The sequence below is a fragment of the Kogia breviceps genome, chromosome 4, assembly GCF_026419965.1.
Source record: "Kogia breviceps isolate mKogBre1 chromosome 4, mKogBre1 haplotype 1, whole genome shotgun sequence".
Taxonomy (NCBI): domain Eukaryota; kingdom Metazoa; phylum Chordata; class Mammalia; order Artiodactyla; family Physeteridae; genus Kogia; species Kogia breviceps.
Window position 1 is genome coordinate 151,214,375 of NC_081313.1, and position 20,503 is coordinate 151,234,877.

At 47.5% G+C, this 20,503-nt stretch overlaps 2 protein-coding genes across 3 annotated transcripts in view; one reads left to right on the plus strand and one right to left on the minus strand.

Annotated features, from left to right (window-relative positions):
• HNRNPH1 (heterogeneous nuclear ribonucleoprotein H1) overlaps window positions 1-20,503 on the minus strand; it is a 264,799-nt gene that overhangs the window by 151,702 nt on the left and 92,594 nt on the right. The gene's annotated exons all lie outside the window — the stretch shown is intronic.
• LTC4S (leukotriene C4 synthase) lies at window positions 16,952-20,491 on the plus strand. Its single transcript, XM_059060573.2, has 5 exons — window positions 16,952-17,035; window positions 18,801-18,900; window positions 19,007-19,077; window positions 19,165-19,246; window positions 19,436-20,491. The coding sequence occupies exons 1-5, from the start codon at window positions 16,978-16,980 to the stop codon at window positions 19,575-19,577; spliced, it is 453 nt and encodes a 150-aa protein (XP_058916556.1). The 5' UTR covers window positions 16,952-16,977; the 3' UTR covers window positions 19,578-20,491.

Genomic DNA, 20,503 nt, shown 5'->3' on the forward strand with positions numbered 1-20,503 from the left:
GCCGCAGAGCGGCTGGGCCCGTGAGCCATGGCCGCTGAGCCTGCGCGTCCGGAGCCTGCGCTCCGCAATGGGAGAGGCCACAACGGTGAGAGGCCCGCGTACCACAAAAAAAAAAAAAAAAAAGAGAGATGGGGGACACAGAAAGGCTTTGTGCCCAGGAGCCCCACAAGTCCATGCTTAGTATCATGCGGAGGGCACCCAGCACTGAGCAGGACAGACATAGCCCCCCACCCCAAACTGCCAAGTTGTGGAAGTCCCTGGCTTGCCCCTGGCTTCTCTGGTCCCTGTGACCTTGGGCACAAACTTCCCACCTCTGAGCCTCAGCTATTCCTTCTTCAAAGCAAGGTCCCTGGTGTGTGTGTACTCCACAGGAAGTGTAACATGACCCCTCAGCACAACACACTTAGCAGGGAACTTCTTTTTGTCCCCAGATCTCCTCTATAATGGACCCATATTCTGGGTTTGTCTGGGCTTCTTGTGGTGCCCTCTATCCTGCCTACTTCCAGCACACAAGCAGTTTGATCCAAAAGACCTCGGAGGGGAGGAAGAGAGCTTTCTGTTGCAGCACCTCTGGAGGCAATGTGATTGCCGGTTATTCCACTATCAGAAAAGCTAAGTTTGATGAGGGATTCAGATGATGACAGCCTGTCTCCTCCCTTATAAAGGTCCCTTTCAACCTGCCACCCATTGGTTTTAGGAGCTGTTAATGATCTAGATCTATGATGTCATCACAGGCTCACACCTACTTCATATAGTATCTAGAATTCATCTGTAAAGAAAGAATTTTCCCTCATCTATTCTTTAGTTACCCCGATACTCAGTTTGACAAGCAAAGCAAGATAAATGCTGTATTGCGTGTGTATATCTATATGTATGTATTAAAAATTTTTTTGTTTATTATAATGTTTTGACATCTTAAAATCCCTTTCTGGCTGGTGACAGACTTCCCCTTGGGGTAGCCAATTCTTGGAGACAATGAAACATCAGGGAAGGGGGCAGGGCACAACCTTTAGAAGAATGACATAGCCCAAGGACACAACATACACTGATTAGAACCGAATAGGCCCAAGATGGAGGATGAATCAACTTTCACTAGACCTTGAGCCTCAGTATACACTCATTGTAACACATCAGCAAGCTCAATGACACATCCCCAGGCGCCATGACAGTTGCAAGGCTGACCATAAAGGTAAAAGAGTAGGCGGTGGCCCAATTTCTGGAAATCGCCACCCCTTCCTTGAAATAGCTGGAATAATCCTCCCACTCATTAGCCTATGAAATTACCCACCCCTATAAAAACTGACAACTCCATACCCTGGTGTCTCCCTCCCTCCCTCTCTCCCACCCCCCTCCCTCCCTCCCTCCCTCCCTCCTCTCTCTCTCTCTCTCTCTCTCTCTCTCTCTCTCTCTCTGTCTCTCTCTCTGTCTCTCTCTCTGTCTCTCTGTCTCTCTGTCTCTCTGTCTCTCTGTCTCTCTCTCTCTCTCTCTCTCTCTCTCTCTCTCTCTCGCCTTCTGAGATATCCCATACTCTGTCTGTGGAATGTGTTTCTCTCTAAATAAATACACTTTTTACCTATCACTTTGTCTCTCACTGAATTCTTTCTATGACGAGACATCAAGAACCTGAGCTTCATTAAGTCCTGAGACCAGGCGTGTGATCTCAGTTAAAAGACCGTGGGTTCAAGTCCCAATCTGAGTTACACGGTTTCAATAGCAAGTTAGGCTGGGTGCTTACCTTTGATATGCAAACTAACAATCCAGAGCAATAGCTCCTCTATCTGGGCCCCACACCTCAGGAGCCATTATTCTTCTGCCTTAATCATCCCAGGGCCAAGCATCAGGCAGCTAGAGACCACCCCTATAGTTTAGAGCCTGCTAACAGTATCCCAACTAGGCAGTTATAAGCTATTTACCCTGCCCTGCCTTGCCTTTCCTGTGGGAACCCCAGTAAAGGCTCAGACCTAGACTTTTCTCCCTCACTGCTATCTTCTGCCTCCTGACCACCCTGCTGCTTTCCCATGTGGCCCTGTGTGGGGTGCCCTGCCTCCTGTCTCTAGGACCTGCGAGTATAATGAACTTTGTTCTTCTGAGCCTCTCCTGTGGCCACACCTGACTGACCCTCACATAAGTGTACACAAGACAAATGCTCACTTCTTTCTTTGTATTTGTCAATTGTCAGAAGAATAAGTTAGTTCTTTAGCAAGCAACTATCATTACACATTCATGAATGTTTAAATATTCATATATTTGATATCTCAATAAATCAGTCTTTTTTTTTTTTTTAATCGATGCATGCATTGTCCCCTCTATTCTGTTTTTAACAACAACGGCAAAGCATGGGCTTTAAGCCCAGGGCAAACAATAATATCTAGCCAGAATTTAATCAATTGTTTTGTTTTCAATTTATGAAAAATAATACTGATATTATTCTAAGATGATGATATAAAGTTTATTTCAAAGATTTAAAGAAAAGTATTAATAATCCTCAACAAATACTAACAAACCAAATCCAGCAGCATACAAAAAGGATACCATGACCAAGTGGGAATTATACCAGGAATGCAAGGTTAGTTTAACATTCAAAACTCAATTGAAGTAATATATCACTTTAATACGATAAAGAAAAAAACATATGATCATCCCAATAGATGTACAATAAGCACTTAACAAAATCCAACACCGTTTTTATGATAAAAACAGTCAATGAACTAGGACTACCTGATAAAAGACATCTAAAACCCACAGGTAACATCATATTGAATGGTGCAAAACTGAATCCTTTCCCCCTAAGATCAAGAACAAGATAAGGCTTTTGCAACTTTAGGGTTTTCTAGTTAGGGCAATTAGGCAAGAAAATGAAAATATGCAAAAGGAAGAAGTAAAACTATCTCTATTTGCAGATGACATGATCTTGTATATAGAAAATACTAAGAAATTCATTTAAAAAGCTAATAGAGGGGGCTTCCCTGGTGGCGCAGTGGTTGAGAATCTGCCTGCTGATGCAGGGCACACGGGTTCGTGCCCTGGACCGGGAAGATCCCATGTGCCGCGGAGCGGCTGGGCCTGTGAGCCATGGCCGCTGAGCCTGGGCGTCTGGAGCCTGTGCTCCGCAACGGGAGAGGCCACGGCAGTGAGAGGCCTGCATACCACACACACACACACACAAAAAAAGCTAATAGAGGGACTTCCTTGGTGGCACAGTGGTTAGGAATATGCCTGCCAATACAGGGGGCATGGGTTTGAGCCCTGGTCCAGGAAGGTCCCACGGAGCAACTAGGTCCATGTGCCATAACTACTGAGCCTGTGCTCTAGAGCCTGTGAGACGCAACTACTGAGCTCATGTGCCACAACTACTGAAGCCCATGTGCCTACAGCCTGTGCCCCACAGCAAGAGAAGCCACCATGATGAGAAGCCCGTGCACCACAATGAAGAGTAGCCCCCGCTTGCTGCAACTAGAGAAAGCCCGCCTGCAGCAATGAAGACCGAATGCAGCAAAAAATACATAAATAAATAATTTTTTTTAAAAAAAGCTAATGGGACTAATAAATAAGCTCCTGAAGGATATAAGAGCAACTCACAAAAATTAGTTGTATTTCTATACATTTTGTTGAATAATCTAAGGATGAAATTAAGAGAACCATTTCATTTACAGTAGTATCAAAATGAATAAAATATTTAGAAATAAAAGTAACGAAAGAAATTCAAATCTTATACTCTGAAAACTATGAAACATTGTTGAAAGAAATTAAAGACAATCTAAATAAATGGAAATACATTTCATGTGCACAGATCAGAATATTTAATATGTTGAGATGACAATACTCTCCAAATTAATATACAGATTTAACACAATTCCAATTAAAATCCCAGCTGGCTTCTTTGTAGAAATTGATAAGGTGATCCTAACATTCATAGAGAAATTCAAGAACTCCAGAATGGCCCAATGTTGAAAATGAAGATCACATTTGAGGACTCACACTTCCTAGTTTCAAAACTTGCTAAAAAGCTACACTCAAAACTCTGATGAAAGAAATCCAAGAAGAATTAAATAAATGGAGAGATATTCCATGTCCATGGACAGGAATATTCAATATTGTCAAGATGCCAGTTCTTCCCAACTTGATCAATAGACTCAAAGCAATTCCAGTAAAAACTTCTGCAAATTATTTTGTGGACATCAACAATCTAGTTCTAGATTTTACATAGAGAGGCAAAAGGCCCAGATAGCCAACTCAGTATTGAAGGAGAGCAGAGTTGGAGGGCTGACACTACCTGACTTCAAGAATCACTATAGGACTTCCCTGGTGGTGCAGTGGTTAAGAATCCACCTGCCAATGTAGGGGACACAGGTTCCAGCCCTGCTCTGGGAAGATCCCACATGCCACGGAGCAACTAAGCTCGTGCACCACAACTACTGAGCCTGCGCTCTAGAGCCCGCGAGCCACAACTACTAAGCCCATGTGTCACAACTACTGAGGCCCGCGCGCCTAGAGGCCGTGCTGTGCAACAAGAGAAGCCACTGAAATGAGAAACCCGCTCACGACAACAAAGAGTAGCCTCTGCTTGCCGCAACTAGAGAAAGCCCGCGTACAGCAACAAAGACCCAATGCAACCAAAACTAAATAAATAAAAATAAAATTAAAAAAAAATCACTATAAAGCTATAGTAATCAAGACAGTGTAGTACTGGTGAAAGAACAGACTATTTGTCTATCAATGGGACAGAATAGAAAGCTCAGAAATAGACTCACATAAATATAGTCAACTGATCTTTGGACTTGAGGACACGGGGAGTGGGAAGGGTATGCTGGGAGGAAGTGAGAGAGTAACATTGATATATATACACTACTAAATGTAAAATAGATAGCTAGTGGGAAGCAGCTGCATAGCATAGGAAGATCAGCTCCATGCTTTGTGACCACCTAGAGGGGTGGGATAGCAGAAACTCTGTCAAAGACACTGTCAAGAGAATGAGAAGACAAGCCACAGATTGGGAGAAAATATTTGCAAAAGACACATCTGATAAAGGACTATTATCCAAAGTGTACAAATAACTCTTAAAACTCAACAATAAGAAAACAACTCAATTTTTTAAAAAGGTCATGTGACCTTAACACGCACCTCACCAAAGAAGATATACAGATGGCAAATAAGCATATGAAAAGATGTTCCACATTATATGTCATTAGGGAAATGCAAATTAAAACAAGATACCACGTACATCTACTGGAATGGCAAAAATCCAGAATGCTGACACCACCAAATACTGGCAAAGATGTGGAGCAACAGGAGTTCTCATTCATTGCTGGTGGGAATGCAAAATGGTACAGCCAACTTGCAAAACAGCTTGCTAGTTTCTTATAAAACTAAACATACTCTTACCATACAATCCAGCAATCGTAGTCCTTGGTATTTACCCAAATGAGTTGAGAACTTACATCCATGCAAAAACCTCCACATAGATGTTTATAGCAGCTTTACTCATAATTGCTAAAACTTGAAAGCAACCAAGATGTCCTTCACTAGTGAATGGATAAATAAACTGTGATACACCCAGACAACGGAATATAATTCAGAAAAGAAATGAGCTATTAAGTCATGAAAAGACATGGAGGAGCTTTAAGTGCATATTACTAAGTGAGAGAAGTCAGTATGAAAAGGCTACATACTGTATGATTCCAATCATATGACATTTTGGAAAAGATAAAACTGTAGAGATGGTGAAAAGTTCAATGGTTTCCAGGGGGAGAATAGAGGGAAGGCAGCCAGGCCAACCTGATAGTCAGTCATTTGCTCATTCATCGGTATGTTTCTTTGAGCATCAACAACATGCGGGACTTGGGGACCAGGCAGAGGACAGTCATCTCCCAGGTACTCATGGAAGGGTGGGGAGATAGAAATCCAACAAGGAAAACAGAGAGGGACAGGGCTGCCCAGGAAGGGTGCTCAGGGCTCCTGGGGGTGCATAAGGGACCCCAGGTGCCCAAACAGAATCAGGCTGAGGAGGGCCAAGGTCAGAGCCATGAATCTGCAAGGTGATTCTACAGGGTGGAGCGTGAGCTGGGAAGTGGGTTAGGTCAAGAGCAAGACGTGCCATCATAACGAATGTTATTTCCTTGTGCAGAAAGCTTAGGGTTGTGATAAGAAGCATGGACACACATCACTTCAGTGGCATTCTTGCCCAAATGAATAACCTCAGTCTAATCATGTAAAGAGGGCTTCCCTGGTGGCACAGTGGTTAAGAATTCACCTGCCAATGCAGGGGACATGGATTCAAGCCCTGGTCCGGGAAGATCCCACTGCGGAGCAACTGAGCCCATGCGCCACAACTGCTGAAGCCCGCGCGCATATAGCCTGTGCTTTGCAACAAGAGAAGACACCACAATGAGAAGCCCACGCACCGCAATGAAGAGTAGCCCCCTCTTGCCACAACTAGAGAAAGCCCGCACACAGCAATGAAGACCCAACACAGCCAAAACTAAATAAATAAAATAAATAAAAATTTTTAAAAGTATAATCATGTAAAGACATCAGAAAATCCAAATTGAGAGTCATCTACAAAATAACTCACATTCTTCAACAGTGTTGAGATTATGAAAGATCACTGAAAGCACACTGAAGACCCATCCAATTGTCTCAGATTGGAGGAGACAAAGGACACATGATCCTGGACCAGAAAAAGGATGTTATGGGACAACATATTGAAATTTAGATAAGGTCTGTAGATTAATAGTCTTGGATCAATGTTAGTCTCCTGTTTTTAATCACAGTACTGTTGTTATGTAAAATGCTAACTTTTTTTTCTAACATCTTTACTGGAGTATAATTGCTTTACAATGGTGTGTTAGTTGCCGCTTTATAACAAAGTGAATCAGCTATACATATACATATATCCCCATATCTCCTCCCTCTTGGGTCTCCCTCCCACCCTCCCTATCCCACCCCTCTAGATGGTCACAAAGCACGGAGCTGAGCTCCCTGTGCTATGCAGCTGCTTCCCACTAGCTATCTGTTTTACATTTGGTATGTCCATGCCACTGTCTCACTTCGTCCCAGTTTACCCTTCCCCCTCCCTGTGTCCTCAAGTCCATTCTCTTTAGTTGAGGCCTGTGGGATCTAGTTTCCCGACCAGGGATGGAACCCAGGCTCCCTGCATTGGAAGCACGGAGGCTTAACCACTGGACCACCATGGAAGTCCCAGTCAATATTTTTTCTATGTGCCGCCTCCTCCAGCACCCTACACCGCCTTCCCTAGCGGGGGAGCGCTTCCGCGCCTGAGTTTCCGCGCGCTGAGCAGGCCCCCGGAGTGGGCGCGGTGGGAAGGCCATTGGTCGCTTCTCCTAACCGCAGACCCAGAGGCCAAGTCAAAGTCAGCGGGGGCCTGGGGTGGTGGTGAAGCCTAGCCCTCCGAGTCCGCGGGGTACGAGGGGTCGGCTGGGTAGGGGGCGCTGCCAGAGCCCCTGCCTCCGCGCTTTCCGGCCGGCTCCAGCGACTGCTGTGGGGCCTGGCAGAGTATGCTGTGGCTGCCTCCTCGGGCCCCCAGGGGACGGCGCCGCGCCGCGTCCCCTGCCGCGCTCGTTACCGCTGACGCGGCCAGGAGGCGGCACACCGTACCCGCCGTCGAGGCGGCGGCGCGGTACATTGGAGGGCTCCGGCTGCCTGGCTTTTGTACTATGTTTTAAAAACAACTTTATTGAGGTATAATTTACATACCATATCATATGCCCATCTTAAGTATAAAATTCAATGATGTTTGGTGAATTTACCGAGTTGTGCAAAGTTCACCACAATTCAGTTTTAGAACATTTTCATCATCCCAGTAATGCTCCCGGCTCCTGGCCACCAGTGTTCTGTTTTCTATCTCTATGGATTTGTCTTTTCTGGACACTTCATATAAAGGGAATGGAGCGATATGTGTTTTGTGTCTGCCACAACTTTGAGTAATGTTTTAGAGGTCTTTGTACTATTTAGTGGGACAATTGGTGAAACTTCAATAAGATCTGTAAAATGGCTGATAGTATTGTATCAATGTTAATTTCTGAGTTTACATAATTGAATTATAATTATATAAGATGTTAACATAAGAGGAAGCTAGGTGATGGGAAATGTGTGCTATTTGTGCAACTTCTTTATGTAACTAAAACAATTTCAAAATAAACCTTTTTTTAAAAAATTTAAGCTTAGGGTGTGAGTTGTGCACTGCTTATGATTGTCTATGATTGTGGTTTCTTTTTTTTTTTTTTTTTTTTTTTGCGGTACGCGGGCCTCTCACTGTTGTGGCCTCTCCCTTTGCGGAGCACAGGCTCCGGACGCGCAGGCTCAGCGGCCATGGCTCACGGGCCCAGCATGGCTCACGGGCCCAGCCGCTCCGTGGCATGTGGGATCTTCCCAGACCGCGGCACGAACCCGTGTCCCCTGCATCGGCAGGCGGACTCTCAACCACTGCGCCACCAGGGAAGCCCGGTTTCTTGTCTTTAAAAAAAATTTGTTTTAATTAAAAAAAAATTTTTATACAGCAGTTTCTTATTAGTAATCCATTTTATACACATCAGTGTATACATGTCAATCCCAATCGCACAATTCATCACACCCCCACCCCCACCCCCTCGCTGCTTTCCCCCCTTGGTGTCCATATGTTTGTTCTCTACATCTGTGTCTCAATTTCTGCCCTGCAAACCAGTTCATCTGTACCATTTTTCTAGGTTCCACATATATGCGTTAATATACGATATTTGTTTTTCTCTTTCTGACTTACTTTACTCTGTATGACAGTCTCTAGATCCATCCACGTCTCAACAAATGACCCAATTTCGTTCCTTTTTATGGCTGAGTAATATTCCATTGTATATATGTACCACATCTTCTTTATACATTCGTCTGTCGATGGGCATTTAGGCTACTTTCATAACCTGGCTATTGTAAATAGTGCTGCAATGAATATTGGGGTGCATGTTTTTTGAATTATGGTTTTCTCTGGGTATATGCCCAGTAGTGGGATTGCTGGGTCGTATGGTAGTTCTATTTTTAGTTTTTTAAGGAACCTCCATACTGTTCTCCATAGTGGCTGTATCAACTTACATTCCCACCAACAGTGCAAGAGGGTTCCCTTTTCTCCACACCTTCTCCAGCATTTGTTGTTTGTAGATTTTCTGATGATGCCCATTCTAACTGGTGTGAGGTGACACCTCATTGTGGTTTTGATTTGCATTTCTCTAATAATTAGTGATGTTGAGCAGCTTTTCATGTGCTTCTTGGCCATCTGTATGTCTTCTTTAGAGAAATGTCTATTTAGGTCTTCTGCCCATTTTTGGATTGGGTTGTTTGTTTTTTTAATATTGAGCTGCATGAGCTGTTTATATATTTTGGAGATTAATCCTTCGTCCGTTGATTCGATTGCAAATATTTTCTCCCATTCTGAAGGTTGTCTTCTCGTCTTGTTTATGGTTTCCTTTGCTGTGCAAAAGCTTTGTAGTTTCATTAGGTCCCATTTGTTTATTTTTGGTTTTATTTCCATTACTCTAGGAGGTGGATCAAAAAAGATCTTGCTGTGATTTATGTCAAAGAGTGTTCTTCCTATGTTTTCCTCTAAGAGTTTTATAGTGTCTGGTCTTACATTTAGGTTTCTAAGCCACTTTGAGTTTATTTTTGTGTATGGTGTTAGGGAGTGTTCTAATTTAATTCTTTTACATGTAGCTGTCTAGTTTTCCCAGCACCACTTATTGAAGAGACTCTTTTCTCCATTGTATATCTTTGCCTCCTTTGTCATAGATTAGTTGACCATAGGTGCATGGGTATATCTCTGGGCTTTCTATTTTGTTCCATTGATCTATATTTCTGTTTTTGTGCCAGTACCATATTGTCTTGATTACTGTAGCTTTGTAGTATAGTTTGAAGTCAGGGAGTCTGATTCCTCCAGCTCTGCTTTTTTGCCTCAAGACTGCTTTGGCTATTCAGGGTCTTTTGTGTCTCCATACAAATTTTAAGATTTTTTTGTTCTAGTTCTGTAAAAAAAAAAGGCCATTGGTAATTTGATAGGGATTGCATTGACTCTGTAGATTGCTTTGGGTAATATAGTCATTTTCACAATATTGATTCTTCCAATCCAAGAACATGGTATATCTCTCCATTTATTGGTATCATCTTTAATTTCTTTCATCAGTGTCTTACAGTTTTCTGCATGCAGGTCTTTTGTCTCCCTAGGTAGGTTTATTCCTAGGTATTTTATTATTTTTGTTGCAATGGTAAATGGGAGTGTTTCCTTAATTTCTCTTTCAGATATTTCATCATTAGTGTATAAGAATGCAAGAGATTTCTGTGTGTTAATTTTGTATCCTGCAACTTTACCAAATTCATTGATTAGCTCTAGTAGTTTTCTGGTGGCATCTTTAGGATTCTCTATGTATAGCATCATGTTATCTGCAAACAGTGACAGTTTTAATTCTTCTTTTCCAATGTGTATTCCTTTTATTTCTTTTTCTTCTCTGACTGCCGTGGCTAGGACTTCCAAAACTATGTTGAATAGTAGTGGTGAGAGTGGACATCCTTATTTTGTTCCTGATCTTAGAGGAAATGCTTTCAGTTTTTCACCATTGAGAATGATGTTTGCTGTGGGTTTGTCATATATGGCCTTTATTATGTTGAAGTAGGTTCCCTCTATTCCCACTTTCTGGAGAGTTTTTATCATAAGTGGGTGTTGAATTTTGTCAAAAGCTTTTTCTGCATCTATTGAGATGATCATATGGTTTTTCTTCTTCAATTTGTTAATATGGTGTATCACATTGATTGATTGGTGTATATTGAAGAATACTTGCACCCCTGGGATAAGTCCCACTTGATCATGGTGTATGATCCTTTTAATGTGTTGTTAGGTTCTGTTTGCTAGTATTTTGTTGAGGATTTTTGCATCTATATTCATGAGTGATATTGGTCTGTAATTTTCTTTTTTTGTAGTGTCTTTGTCTGGTTTTGGTATCAGGGTGATGGTGACCTCATAGAATGAGTTTGGGAGTGTTCCTCTTCAATTTTTTGGAAGAGTTTGAGAAGGATGGGTGTTAGTTCTTCTCTAAATGTTTGATAGAATTCACCTGTGAAGCTATCTGGTCCTGGACTTTTGTTTGTTGGAAGATTTTTAATCACAGTTTCAATTTCATGACTTGTGATTGGTCAGTTCATATTTTCTATTTCTTCCTGGTTCAGTCTGGGAAGGTTATACCTTTCTAAGAATTTGTCCACTTCTTCCAGGTTGTCCATGTTATTGGCATAGAGTTGCTTGTAGTAGTCTCCCAGGATGCTTTGCATTTCTGCACTGTCTGTTGTAACTTCTCCTTTTTCATTTCTAATTTTATTGATTTGAGTCCTCTCTCTCTTTTTCTTGATGAGTCTGGCTAATGGTTTATCAATTTTTTTTTATCTTCTCAAAGAACCAGCTTTTAGTTTTATTGATCTTTGCTATTGTTTTCTTTGTTTCTATTTCATTTATTTCTGCTCTGATCTTGATGATTTCTTTCTTTCTGCTAACTTTGAGTTTTGTTTGTTCTTCTTTCTCTAGTTCCTTTAGGTGTAATGTTAGCTTGTCTATTTGAGATTTTTCTTGTTTCTTGAGGTAGGCTTGTATAGCTATAAACTTCCCTCTTAGAACTGCTTTTGCTGCATCCCATAGGTTTTGGATCGTCGTGTTTTCATTGTCATTTGTCTCTAGGTATTTTTTGATATTCTCCTTGATTTCTTTAGTGATCACCTGATTATTTAGTAACGTATTGTTTAGTCTCCATGTGTTTGTGTTTTTTATGTTTTTTCCCTCTCATAGCATTGTGGTCAGAAAATATGCTTGATATGATTTCAATTTTCTTAACTTTACTGAGGCTTGATTTGTGACCCAAGATGTGATCTATCCTGGAGAATGTTCCATGCGCACTTGAGAAGAAAGTGTAATCTGATGTTTTTGGATGGAATGTCCTATAAATATCTGGTCTATTGTGTCATTTAAAGCTTCTGTTTCCTTATTTATTTTCATTATGGATGATCTGTCCATTGGTGTAAGTGAGGTGTTAAAGTCCCCCACTATTATTGTGTTACTGTCAATTTCCTTTTTTATAGCTGTTAGCAGTTGCCTTATGTATTGAGGTGCTCCTATGTTGGGTGCATATATATTTATAATTGTTATATCTTCTTCTTGGATTGATCCCTTGATCATATTATGTAGTGTCCTTCCTTGTCTCTTGTAACATTCTTTATTTTAAAGTTTATTTTATCTGATATCAGTGTTGCTACTCCAACTTATTTTTGATTTCCATTTGCATGGAATATCTTTTTCCATCCCTTCACTTTCAGTCTGTATGTGTCCCTAGGCCTGAAGTGGATGTCTTGTAGACAGCATATATATGGGTCTTGTTTTTGTATCCATTCAGCAAGCCTGTGTCTTTTGGTTGGAGCACTTAATCCATTCACGTTTAAGGTAATTATCGATATGCATGTTCCTATGAGCGTTTTCTTAAGTGTTTTGGGTTTGTTTCTGTAGGTCCTTTTCTTTTCTTGTGTTTCCCACTTAGAGAAGTTCCTTTAGCATTTGTTGTAGAGCTGCTTTGGTGGTGCTGAATTCTCTTACCTTTTGCTTGTTTGTAAAGCTTTTGATTTCTCCATCAAATCTGAATGAGATCCTTGCCGGGTAGAGTAATCTTGGTTGTAGGTTCTTCCCTTTCATCACTTTAAGTATATCATGCCACTCCCTTCTGGCTTGTAGAGTTTCTGCTGAGAAATCAGCTGTTCATCTTATGGGAGTTCCCTTGTATGTTATTTGTCATTTTTCCCTTGCTGCTTTCAATAATTTTTCTTTGTCTTTAATTTTTGCCAATTTGATTACTATGTGTCTTGGCATGTTTCTCCTTGGGTTTATTCTGTATGGGACTCTCTGTGCTTCCTGGACTTGGGTGGCTATTTCCTTTCCCATGTTAGGGAAGTTTTTGACTATAATCTCTTCAAATATTTTCTCAGGTCCTTTCTCTCTCTCTTCTCCTTCTGGGACCACTATAATGCAAATGTTGTTGCATTTAATGTTGTCCCAGAGGTCTCTTAGGCTGTTTTCATTTCTTTTCATTTTTTTTCTTTATTCCGTTCTGCAGCAGTGAATTCCACCATTCTGTCTTCCATGTCACTTATCTGTCCTTCTGCCTCAGTTATTCTGCTATTGATTCCTTCTAGTGTAGTTTTCATTTCGGTTATTGTATTGTTCATCTCTGTTTGTTTGTTCTTTAATTCTAGGTTTCTGTTAAACATTTCTTGCATCTTCTCGATCTTTGCCTCCATTCTGTTTCCGAGGTCCTGGATCATCTTCACTATCATTATTCTGAATTCTTTTTCTGGAAGGTTGCCTATCTCCACCTCATTTAGTTGTTTTTCTGGGGTTTTATCTTGTTCCTTCCTCTGGTACATAGCCCTCTGCCTTTTCATCTTTTCTATCTTTCTGTGAATGTGGTTTTTGTTCCACAGGCTATAGGATTGTAGTTCTTCTTGCTTCTGCTGTCTGCTCTCTGGTGGATGAGGCTATCTAAGAGGTTTGTCCAAGTTTCCTGATGGGACGGACTGGTGGTGGGTAGAGCTGGGTGTTGCTCTGGTGGGCAGAGCTCAGTAAAACTCTAATCCGCTTGACTGCTGTTGGGTGGGGCTGGGTTCCCTCCCCGTTGGTTGTTTGGCCTGAGGCAACCCAACACTGGAGCCTAACTGGGCTCTTTGGTGGGGCCAATGACAGACTCTGGGCGGGCTCACGCCAAGGAGTACTTCCCAGAACTTCTGTTGCCAGTGTCATGGTTTCTTTTCAGCATAATGGTTTGGCCATTTGACCTTTCCACTCCCAGAGGTCCTTGGTGAGCTCAGTTTCCAGGATGTTCCTTAGGGCCATGTAGGGGCTAGTACAGAGGGCATAGGTCCTGGGTACCAAGGCATGTCCTGCAGGGGTTTAGGGAGGGGCTTTTTCACTTCCCTCAGATGTTGGCTCCTCCAGGGCTGCTGAGGGGCATGGGTGGATGGCCTCTGCATGGAGGGCCTTAGGCTGGACCTCTGTCAGCGTGAGCAGGCCCAGTCCAGGCAGGGACCTGAGAGCCTAGACAAGCTCAGAGGGAGGGAGGTGCAGACCAAAGGATCTGGAGAGGGTTTCAGGGGCTGAGACTCCAACAAGTGCCTGGACCTCTGCCCAGGGACTTCCTCAGAAGCTGCTGATGTTAGGCCTCAGCTTCCTGTTGCCAGGGCAAAAGGGATAAGCTCAGAATGCAGTCTGTCTAGATCTCAGAGGAAATGAGAGCTTGTTAGAGAACAGAGCCAGAACATGTGCAGCCACCCATGGATGCACAGCGGCCCATGGATGAGCTCCAATACAATCGCAAACACATTGAGTGATGGGATCATAGCATGGAGACACAAAAGTTTCATGCAGGGACTTCCCTGGTGGCAGAGTGGTTAACAATCTGCCTGCCAATGCAGGGGACACGGGTTCAAGACCTGGTCTGGGAAGATCCCACATGCCACGGAGCAATGAAGCCTGTGCGCCACAACTACTGAAGCCCGTGTGCCACAGCTACCGAAGCCTGTGCGCCTAGAGCCTGTGCTCCGCAACAAAAGAAGCCACCGTGAGCCCCTGCTCTCTGGAACTAGAGAAAGCCCACGCACAGCAACGGAAGACCCAACGCAGACAAAACAAAAATAAATAAATAAATCTATTTTTTAAAAGTTTCATGCAAACACACTGGCACACAGCCTACCCATGGGCCATGTGTCCCACCCTTTAGGCGGGCCTGGCCGGAGGGGAGACCAGAGCAGGGGTCTTAAAGGGCTGAGTGGGCAGAGAGAGGGCTGGAGGATGTGCCTGGCATCCAATCCCTGGCACTTCTTTCTCTGTTTCCAAGCACCTGTCAGTCATTTCCACATCACTGAGCACCTACTACTGCTAAGGTAAGACCTGTCCAAAGCAGGGCACAGACTTGGAGACCCAGCCCTGCTCTTGAGGAGCCCCCAGCACACCCAGCTGGTTCCCTGGGGGCAATGATGGACAAAGGGCATTCACTGGGTGTTGGCCAGCTGATGAGAGGCTAATAGGGATTCTTGGGGAGCCTAACAGGCAACAAAACCCTCAGGCTGGAACCCAGGATTGGGGGCAGCAAAGGAGGCCAGGTGGGTGGCAAGGACAGAGCTCCCGAGGTCATATGACCCTGACGTGTGGAGACTCCCCAGAGTGACCAGGCAGAAGGGAGCCAGGGCATTATGGTGGCCCACCAGCCGGTGCAGCAGCAGTTGCCGCAAGGACCCTCCCACAGCATGGTCTGTGCTTGCTTGTTTCTGCCTGTGCTTGTGTACAAACCTGGACTCTGTCACTGCTAACCAAAACCCACTTCAAACCAGCTTGAGCAAAAAGGAGAAATGACCATCTTACAAAATGCAAAGGCTGAACGGCCAGGGCATTGTTCCAGGCAAGGTGGCCCCAGGGCTTCGGGATATAAGCCACCTCTATCCTCACAACCTAGCCCTATGTTGGCTCCATCTTCCTCAGGATGGCGAGCAGCCATAAGTGGCCCTCAGTAATCTCCCTCCCCATTCTGAGTTCCCTTTCCCAAAGTTCTAAGGAAGTTTCCAGAACTGTGTCTCACCATCCTGAGTCAGCCTTGGCTCACACAGTCAGTTTTGGCTCACATGTCCATCCCACAGGCCTGGGAGGGGCGGGAGGCAGCTCTATCCCGGCCACAGAACCTCCTGAGTGTAGGTAGGGTTGGGGCCTCAGGAAGGAGGGCTGTTGGGCAGGCAGAAATGGCAGGTTACTGTTCCAGGATCAGAGGCCCCAGAGGCGGTAGTTTCACCCATCCCAGTGGGCTCACCCACCCTGTCAGGTCAGCCAAGTGACCCTTGGGATGGCCTGAGCGCATGGAGCCCAGGAAGCTGCAAGACTGGTGGGCACCAGGTTTCTTGGAAGGGAGCAAGGACGCGGCTGTGCCCAATGTGGGCCGGGTGCCTGGACTGCCCTGCAGTCAGAGTCACATGTTACAAAACAGCCCCAGTTGGGGAGTGGGAAACAGGTGAGTGGCTATGTATGGATCAGCAGGGAGTCAGGACCAGGAACCTGGGAGGAGCCCATGACCTGTGGCCAGGTGAGAGATGACTGGGGCAGGGTGGGGCTTGGAAGGTTGCACTGGGGGTAGATTTGAGAATGAGTGGGACTTGGGGATATTTGGGAAGTGGTCACAGTGGGTGGTTCAAGTAGGAGCCTGACACCAGACCCAGGACAAGAGGAGGTCTGGAGGGCCAGCTGGGACCTGCTGAGGATGTGGGGCTTTGGGGGACACTAGGATCACGTGACAGCTGGAGCAAGCCTAGGTGGACAACAGGTTCTGCCAGCACAAGGCCAGGCAGGCATAGAAGGGACAAAAGGACTGGGAGGAGGTGGCTGGGCTGTCCCCAGGAGGCTGCTCTCTCCTGCCCAGGCTCCATCTGGCCCTGGCTTCCTCTTTTTAAAAAAATTTATTTATTTACTTATTTTTGGCTGCATTGGATCTTCGTTGCTGTATGTGGGCTTTCTCTAGTTGTGGCGAGTGGGGGTGTGCGGGCTTCTTATTGTGGCGGCTTGTCTTGTTGCAGAGCACGGGCTCTAGAGCACAGGCTCAGTAGTCGTGGCGCATGGGCTTAGTTGCTTCGCGGCACCTGGGATCTTCCCGGACCAGGGATCAAACCCGTGTCCTCTGCATTGGGAGGCGGATTTGTAACACTGAGCCACCAGGGAAGCTCTGGCCCTGGTTTCCTCTTGCTCAGCCTGACCAGGCTCCCCAGCTCTCTCAGGCCATGGTCACGCCCCCTTCTCCAACCCCCTCCACTGAGAAGGGGCGGGGAGAGCGGGCCACTCTTCCTCTCCTGGGCCAGCCTCTGAGCAGCAGACAAGGGTGATAAGAGCCCCACAGCTAGCCCTCTCACAGGCCAGCCTGGCCCAACAGAGCCACCGGCACCATGAAGGACGAAGTGGTTCTTCTGGCCACTGTCACCCTCCTGGGAGTCCTGCTGCAAGGTGGGCTGGCTTCTGCTCCGGTGGTGGGTGGGCCTCGGACCCCTGCAGTCTGCCTTCTGTCTTCCAGGCACTGGGGAGGTGCTGGGGTCCAGGCCCAGGTGAGGGACAGCCCAGACTCAGGGTATGAAAGCTCTTCTGGCCCCGACCTGAGGGGCTGAGTGGCTTGCACTTTCCCCAAGTGGGGAGGAGGAAGCCCTGGAGGGGTGTCTGCAGGGCAAACTGTGAAACCCTGGGCAGGGACCAAAGCTGAGAGGTACCCAACCTAGGGGATGGGCAGTGAAATGGAAAAAGGCCCCTGAGGTAGGCATGTGGGCTGTCTGGCTTGGGGTTGGAGGGTGGCCCCTCAGCCAGCATAAAGAACCCTGGAGGAGGGCAGGGGCTTTCAGGGAACAGGTGGGGCATCCAGCTATGTTGGGCTCTAGGACCTGAGCAGGGGGGCAGGGTGCCAGGATGAATGGGTGTTCTGAGGGTGAGTACAGAAGCGGGACAGCCATGGGCTTGATGCAGCCCTACTCCAGCTGATCCCTGCCCTCTCCAGCAGTCCCCTCTCTGGGTGTCCCAGTGGGAGGGCCCCATCCCCTGGCCTTGCCTTCAAAGTCACTCTCTCTATGCTGGAACCATGTGGAGCTAGACAGGGTTGAAACCTGCTTTTTGGCCCCCAAAGGTGCCTGCTTGGTGCCCTTCTCAGACCAGCCCTAGAGACACAGTCCTGGGATAGATATTCTGGCTTTGGGGGACACCATTGCCTCACACTGTATGGGCTAGGACAAGACAAAGCCTGGGGCAGTGGCCCTGGAGTGGCTGAGCAGACAGGCTGACTTGATCTCCAGCCATACCAGTAAGCTTGGCCCTCAGCCCTTCTTCATGTACACTGTGCTGGCAAGGCCACCCTTGGTATCCACAGTGTACTCAGGTTGGGATATGTCTGCAGAGGGCCTGGCACCAAGGGCACCAGGGCCATGGGACTTGCAGGAAGATAGCTGGAGACACCCAGTACTGGGACTGTTTGTGTAGTGGGCACCTGGCCTCAGGCGAAGAGAAGGGCTCCTGTGCACTCAGACCCTCAAGGGCCAGCCCACCCTCTGTACCCACCCATGTTGGAAGGGAGAGTGGGAGAGCCCTCGTGGCTTGGGGTTGGACTAGAATGATCCCAGCCGTAACCACCTGGGGGCAGAGGAGAGGGTGTGTCAGATTGAGGCAGAGCCTGAACAGAGAAACTGAGGCAGGAACCCACACCACAGTTTGGAGGCACAGCGACCCAGGCTTGGTCGGGAGGTCCCTCCTGGTGAGGTCTGTGGGTGTCGGAAGAGGGGCGGTTGGCCACAGGGTGTGTGCTCCTCAGTACCTGAAGTATGCAGCCAACTCTGCCCTCAGGTAACACTCCCATTCCAGGGACCTGGACGAAGTCCAGGCCTAGAGGGTGGGAGTTGGACATTTGCCTGTGTTTTGCAAGTGAAATGATTCAGGAGCAAAGTCCTTCTGCGGGCAGGTGTCCTGTGACATGTCATCCCCTTCCCCTACACTCACTGGGCTGGACACGGCCTCTCAGAGCCGCAGGCCGACACCCTGCCCTCCCCACTGAGTGTAGTGGACACAGGGCAAGCTCGGAGAAGAGCAAGGGCCGGCGGTCCCCTTGGTCGGGCTTTTAAAAGGGAGTCGTGACGAGCAGGGTGTGGAGCTGGGAAAAGAAGATGCGCGGCCAGACTGGAGGCGAGGCCGGGAGTCTGGGTGCCAGATCTGACTCCGGCAACACCTCCTCCCCCAGCCTACTTCTCGCTGCAGGTGATCTCGGCGCGCAGGGCCTTCCGCGTGTCTCCGCCGCTCACCACCGGCCCGCCGGAGTTCCAGCGCATCTACCGAGCCCAGTGAGGCGCGGTGGGAGGGCGCGGAGCGGGGGACGTAGGCAGCCCCGGGCGGTCAGGCTCGGATGTCCCAGGCCGGCGCCCTCATGCCGCTCCTCCCCCACCGCAGAGTGAACTGCAGCGAGTATTTCCCGCTGTTCCTCGCCACGCTCTGGATCGCCGGCATCTTCTTTCACGAAGGTCAGAGCAGGGCAGGGGCGCACGCACTAGAGCCCCGGGGGTCCCCGCATCAGCGGGCTCAGCCCACCCCGCCCTCCCCTTCCCCAGGTGCGGCGGCACTGTGTGGCCTGGTATACCTGTTCGCGCGCCTCCGCTACTTTCAGGGCTACGCGAGATCTGCGCAGCAAAGGTGAGAACCGGGGCGGGGCTCCCGGGAGGTCCACCGGGGCGGGGAAAGGTGGCTTGGCTTGTGGGCAGGGTCTTGACGGCTGAGGCCGCAGGCGGATGGCGGGCGGGACCAGGCGACTGGTTGGAGGCGGGCCGTAGGGTTGGGGAGGGGCCATTGCCCCGCCCCGCCTCCGCTGAGCACCGCCCTCAGGCTGGCCCCGCTGTACGCGAGCGCGCGCGCGCTCTGGCTTCTCGTGGTGCTGGCGGCGCTTGGCATACTCGCCCACTTCCTCCCGGCCGCGCTGCCCGCCGCGCTCCTCGGACAGTTCCAGAAACTGCTGCAGAAGGCCTGAGACGGAGGACGTCGGGTGGGCGGAGAGGGAGTTGAGACGGAGCCTCCTGGAGGACGGGGGAGGGTGCTCGCCCCCATCCCAGTCTCTCATTAAAGCGGGATCTCGAGTGCACTCTGTGGGTCGGAGTGGGTCGCGCACTGCGGGTTGGAGAGCTTGGAGGGGCTTAACTTCAGGCCACAGCAGTCTATCGGGCTGCGGAAGGAAAGAGGTCTCTCCAGGGCAGGGGCTCGATAAGACCCTGGGTCCGGTCCTCTCCCGCCCTGCTTCCAGACGCTGCTAGTTACACATCCTTTCCCGTCGGGGCTCACCCCACGGCTCCTCCTCCCTGCGGTCAGAGCTTTCCTCGCCTGTCCCCCTCCTATGAGGGCTGCCTCTCCACTGACCTCAGCTGCCCTATTCCTCATACCCTGGACTTCACAGCCAACACGAGGGACTTTCTTTTGGTCGGTACTCGGTTACTGGCATCTAGAACAGTGTAGTGTTCAGGGCAAACTGTTGCGGCCCGCGGAGAACGACGATGAACATTATCAATGTAGTTTTAATAGGCGCTCTCCAGTAAACGTCCTAGTGTCTCGGGGGACAAGATCCGGGGAAGGCCTTCTGGCCGGGAAGAGTCCCTAAAAAGGTGACTTTTAGCTGAGAAGGCAGAGGAGAGGAGCTTTCAAAGCAGGGCAAAAACAAAGGCCCTGAGATGGTTGGGAGACCCTAAAATGAGTCACAGACTGGGGACAGGAGCAGTGCCGTGGAGACGGTGGAAAAGGCGGGTCTGAGACCCACGAAGGAGTGGGGCTAGGCGCCCGGCTTTGAGCTCGGAGCCCTCACCTGTGAGGCACACACTTCATTAACCCTTTATTACAAGGAGCGCTCTTATAGAAGTATATGTGGACTTAACGTGAAAAAAATCAAATGTATCCAAGAATAAAAAA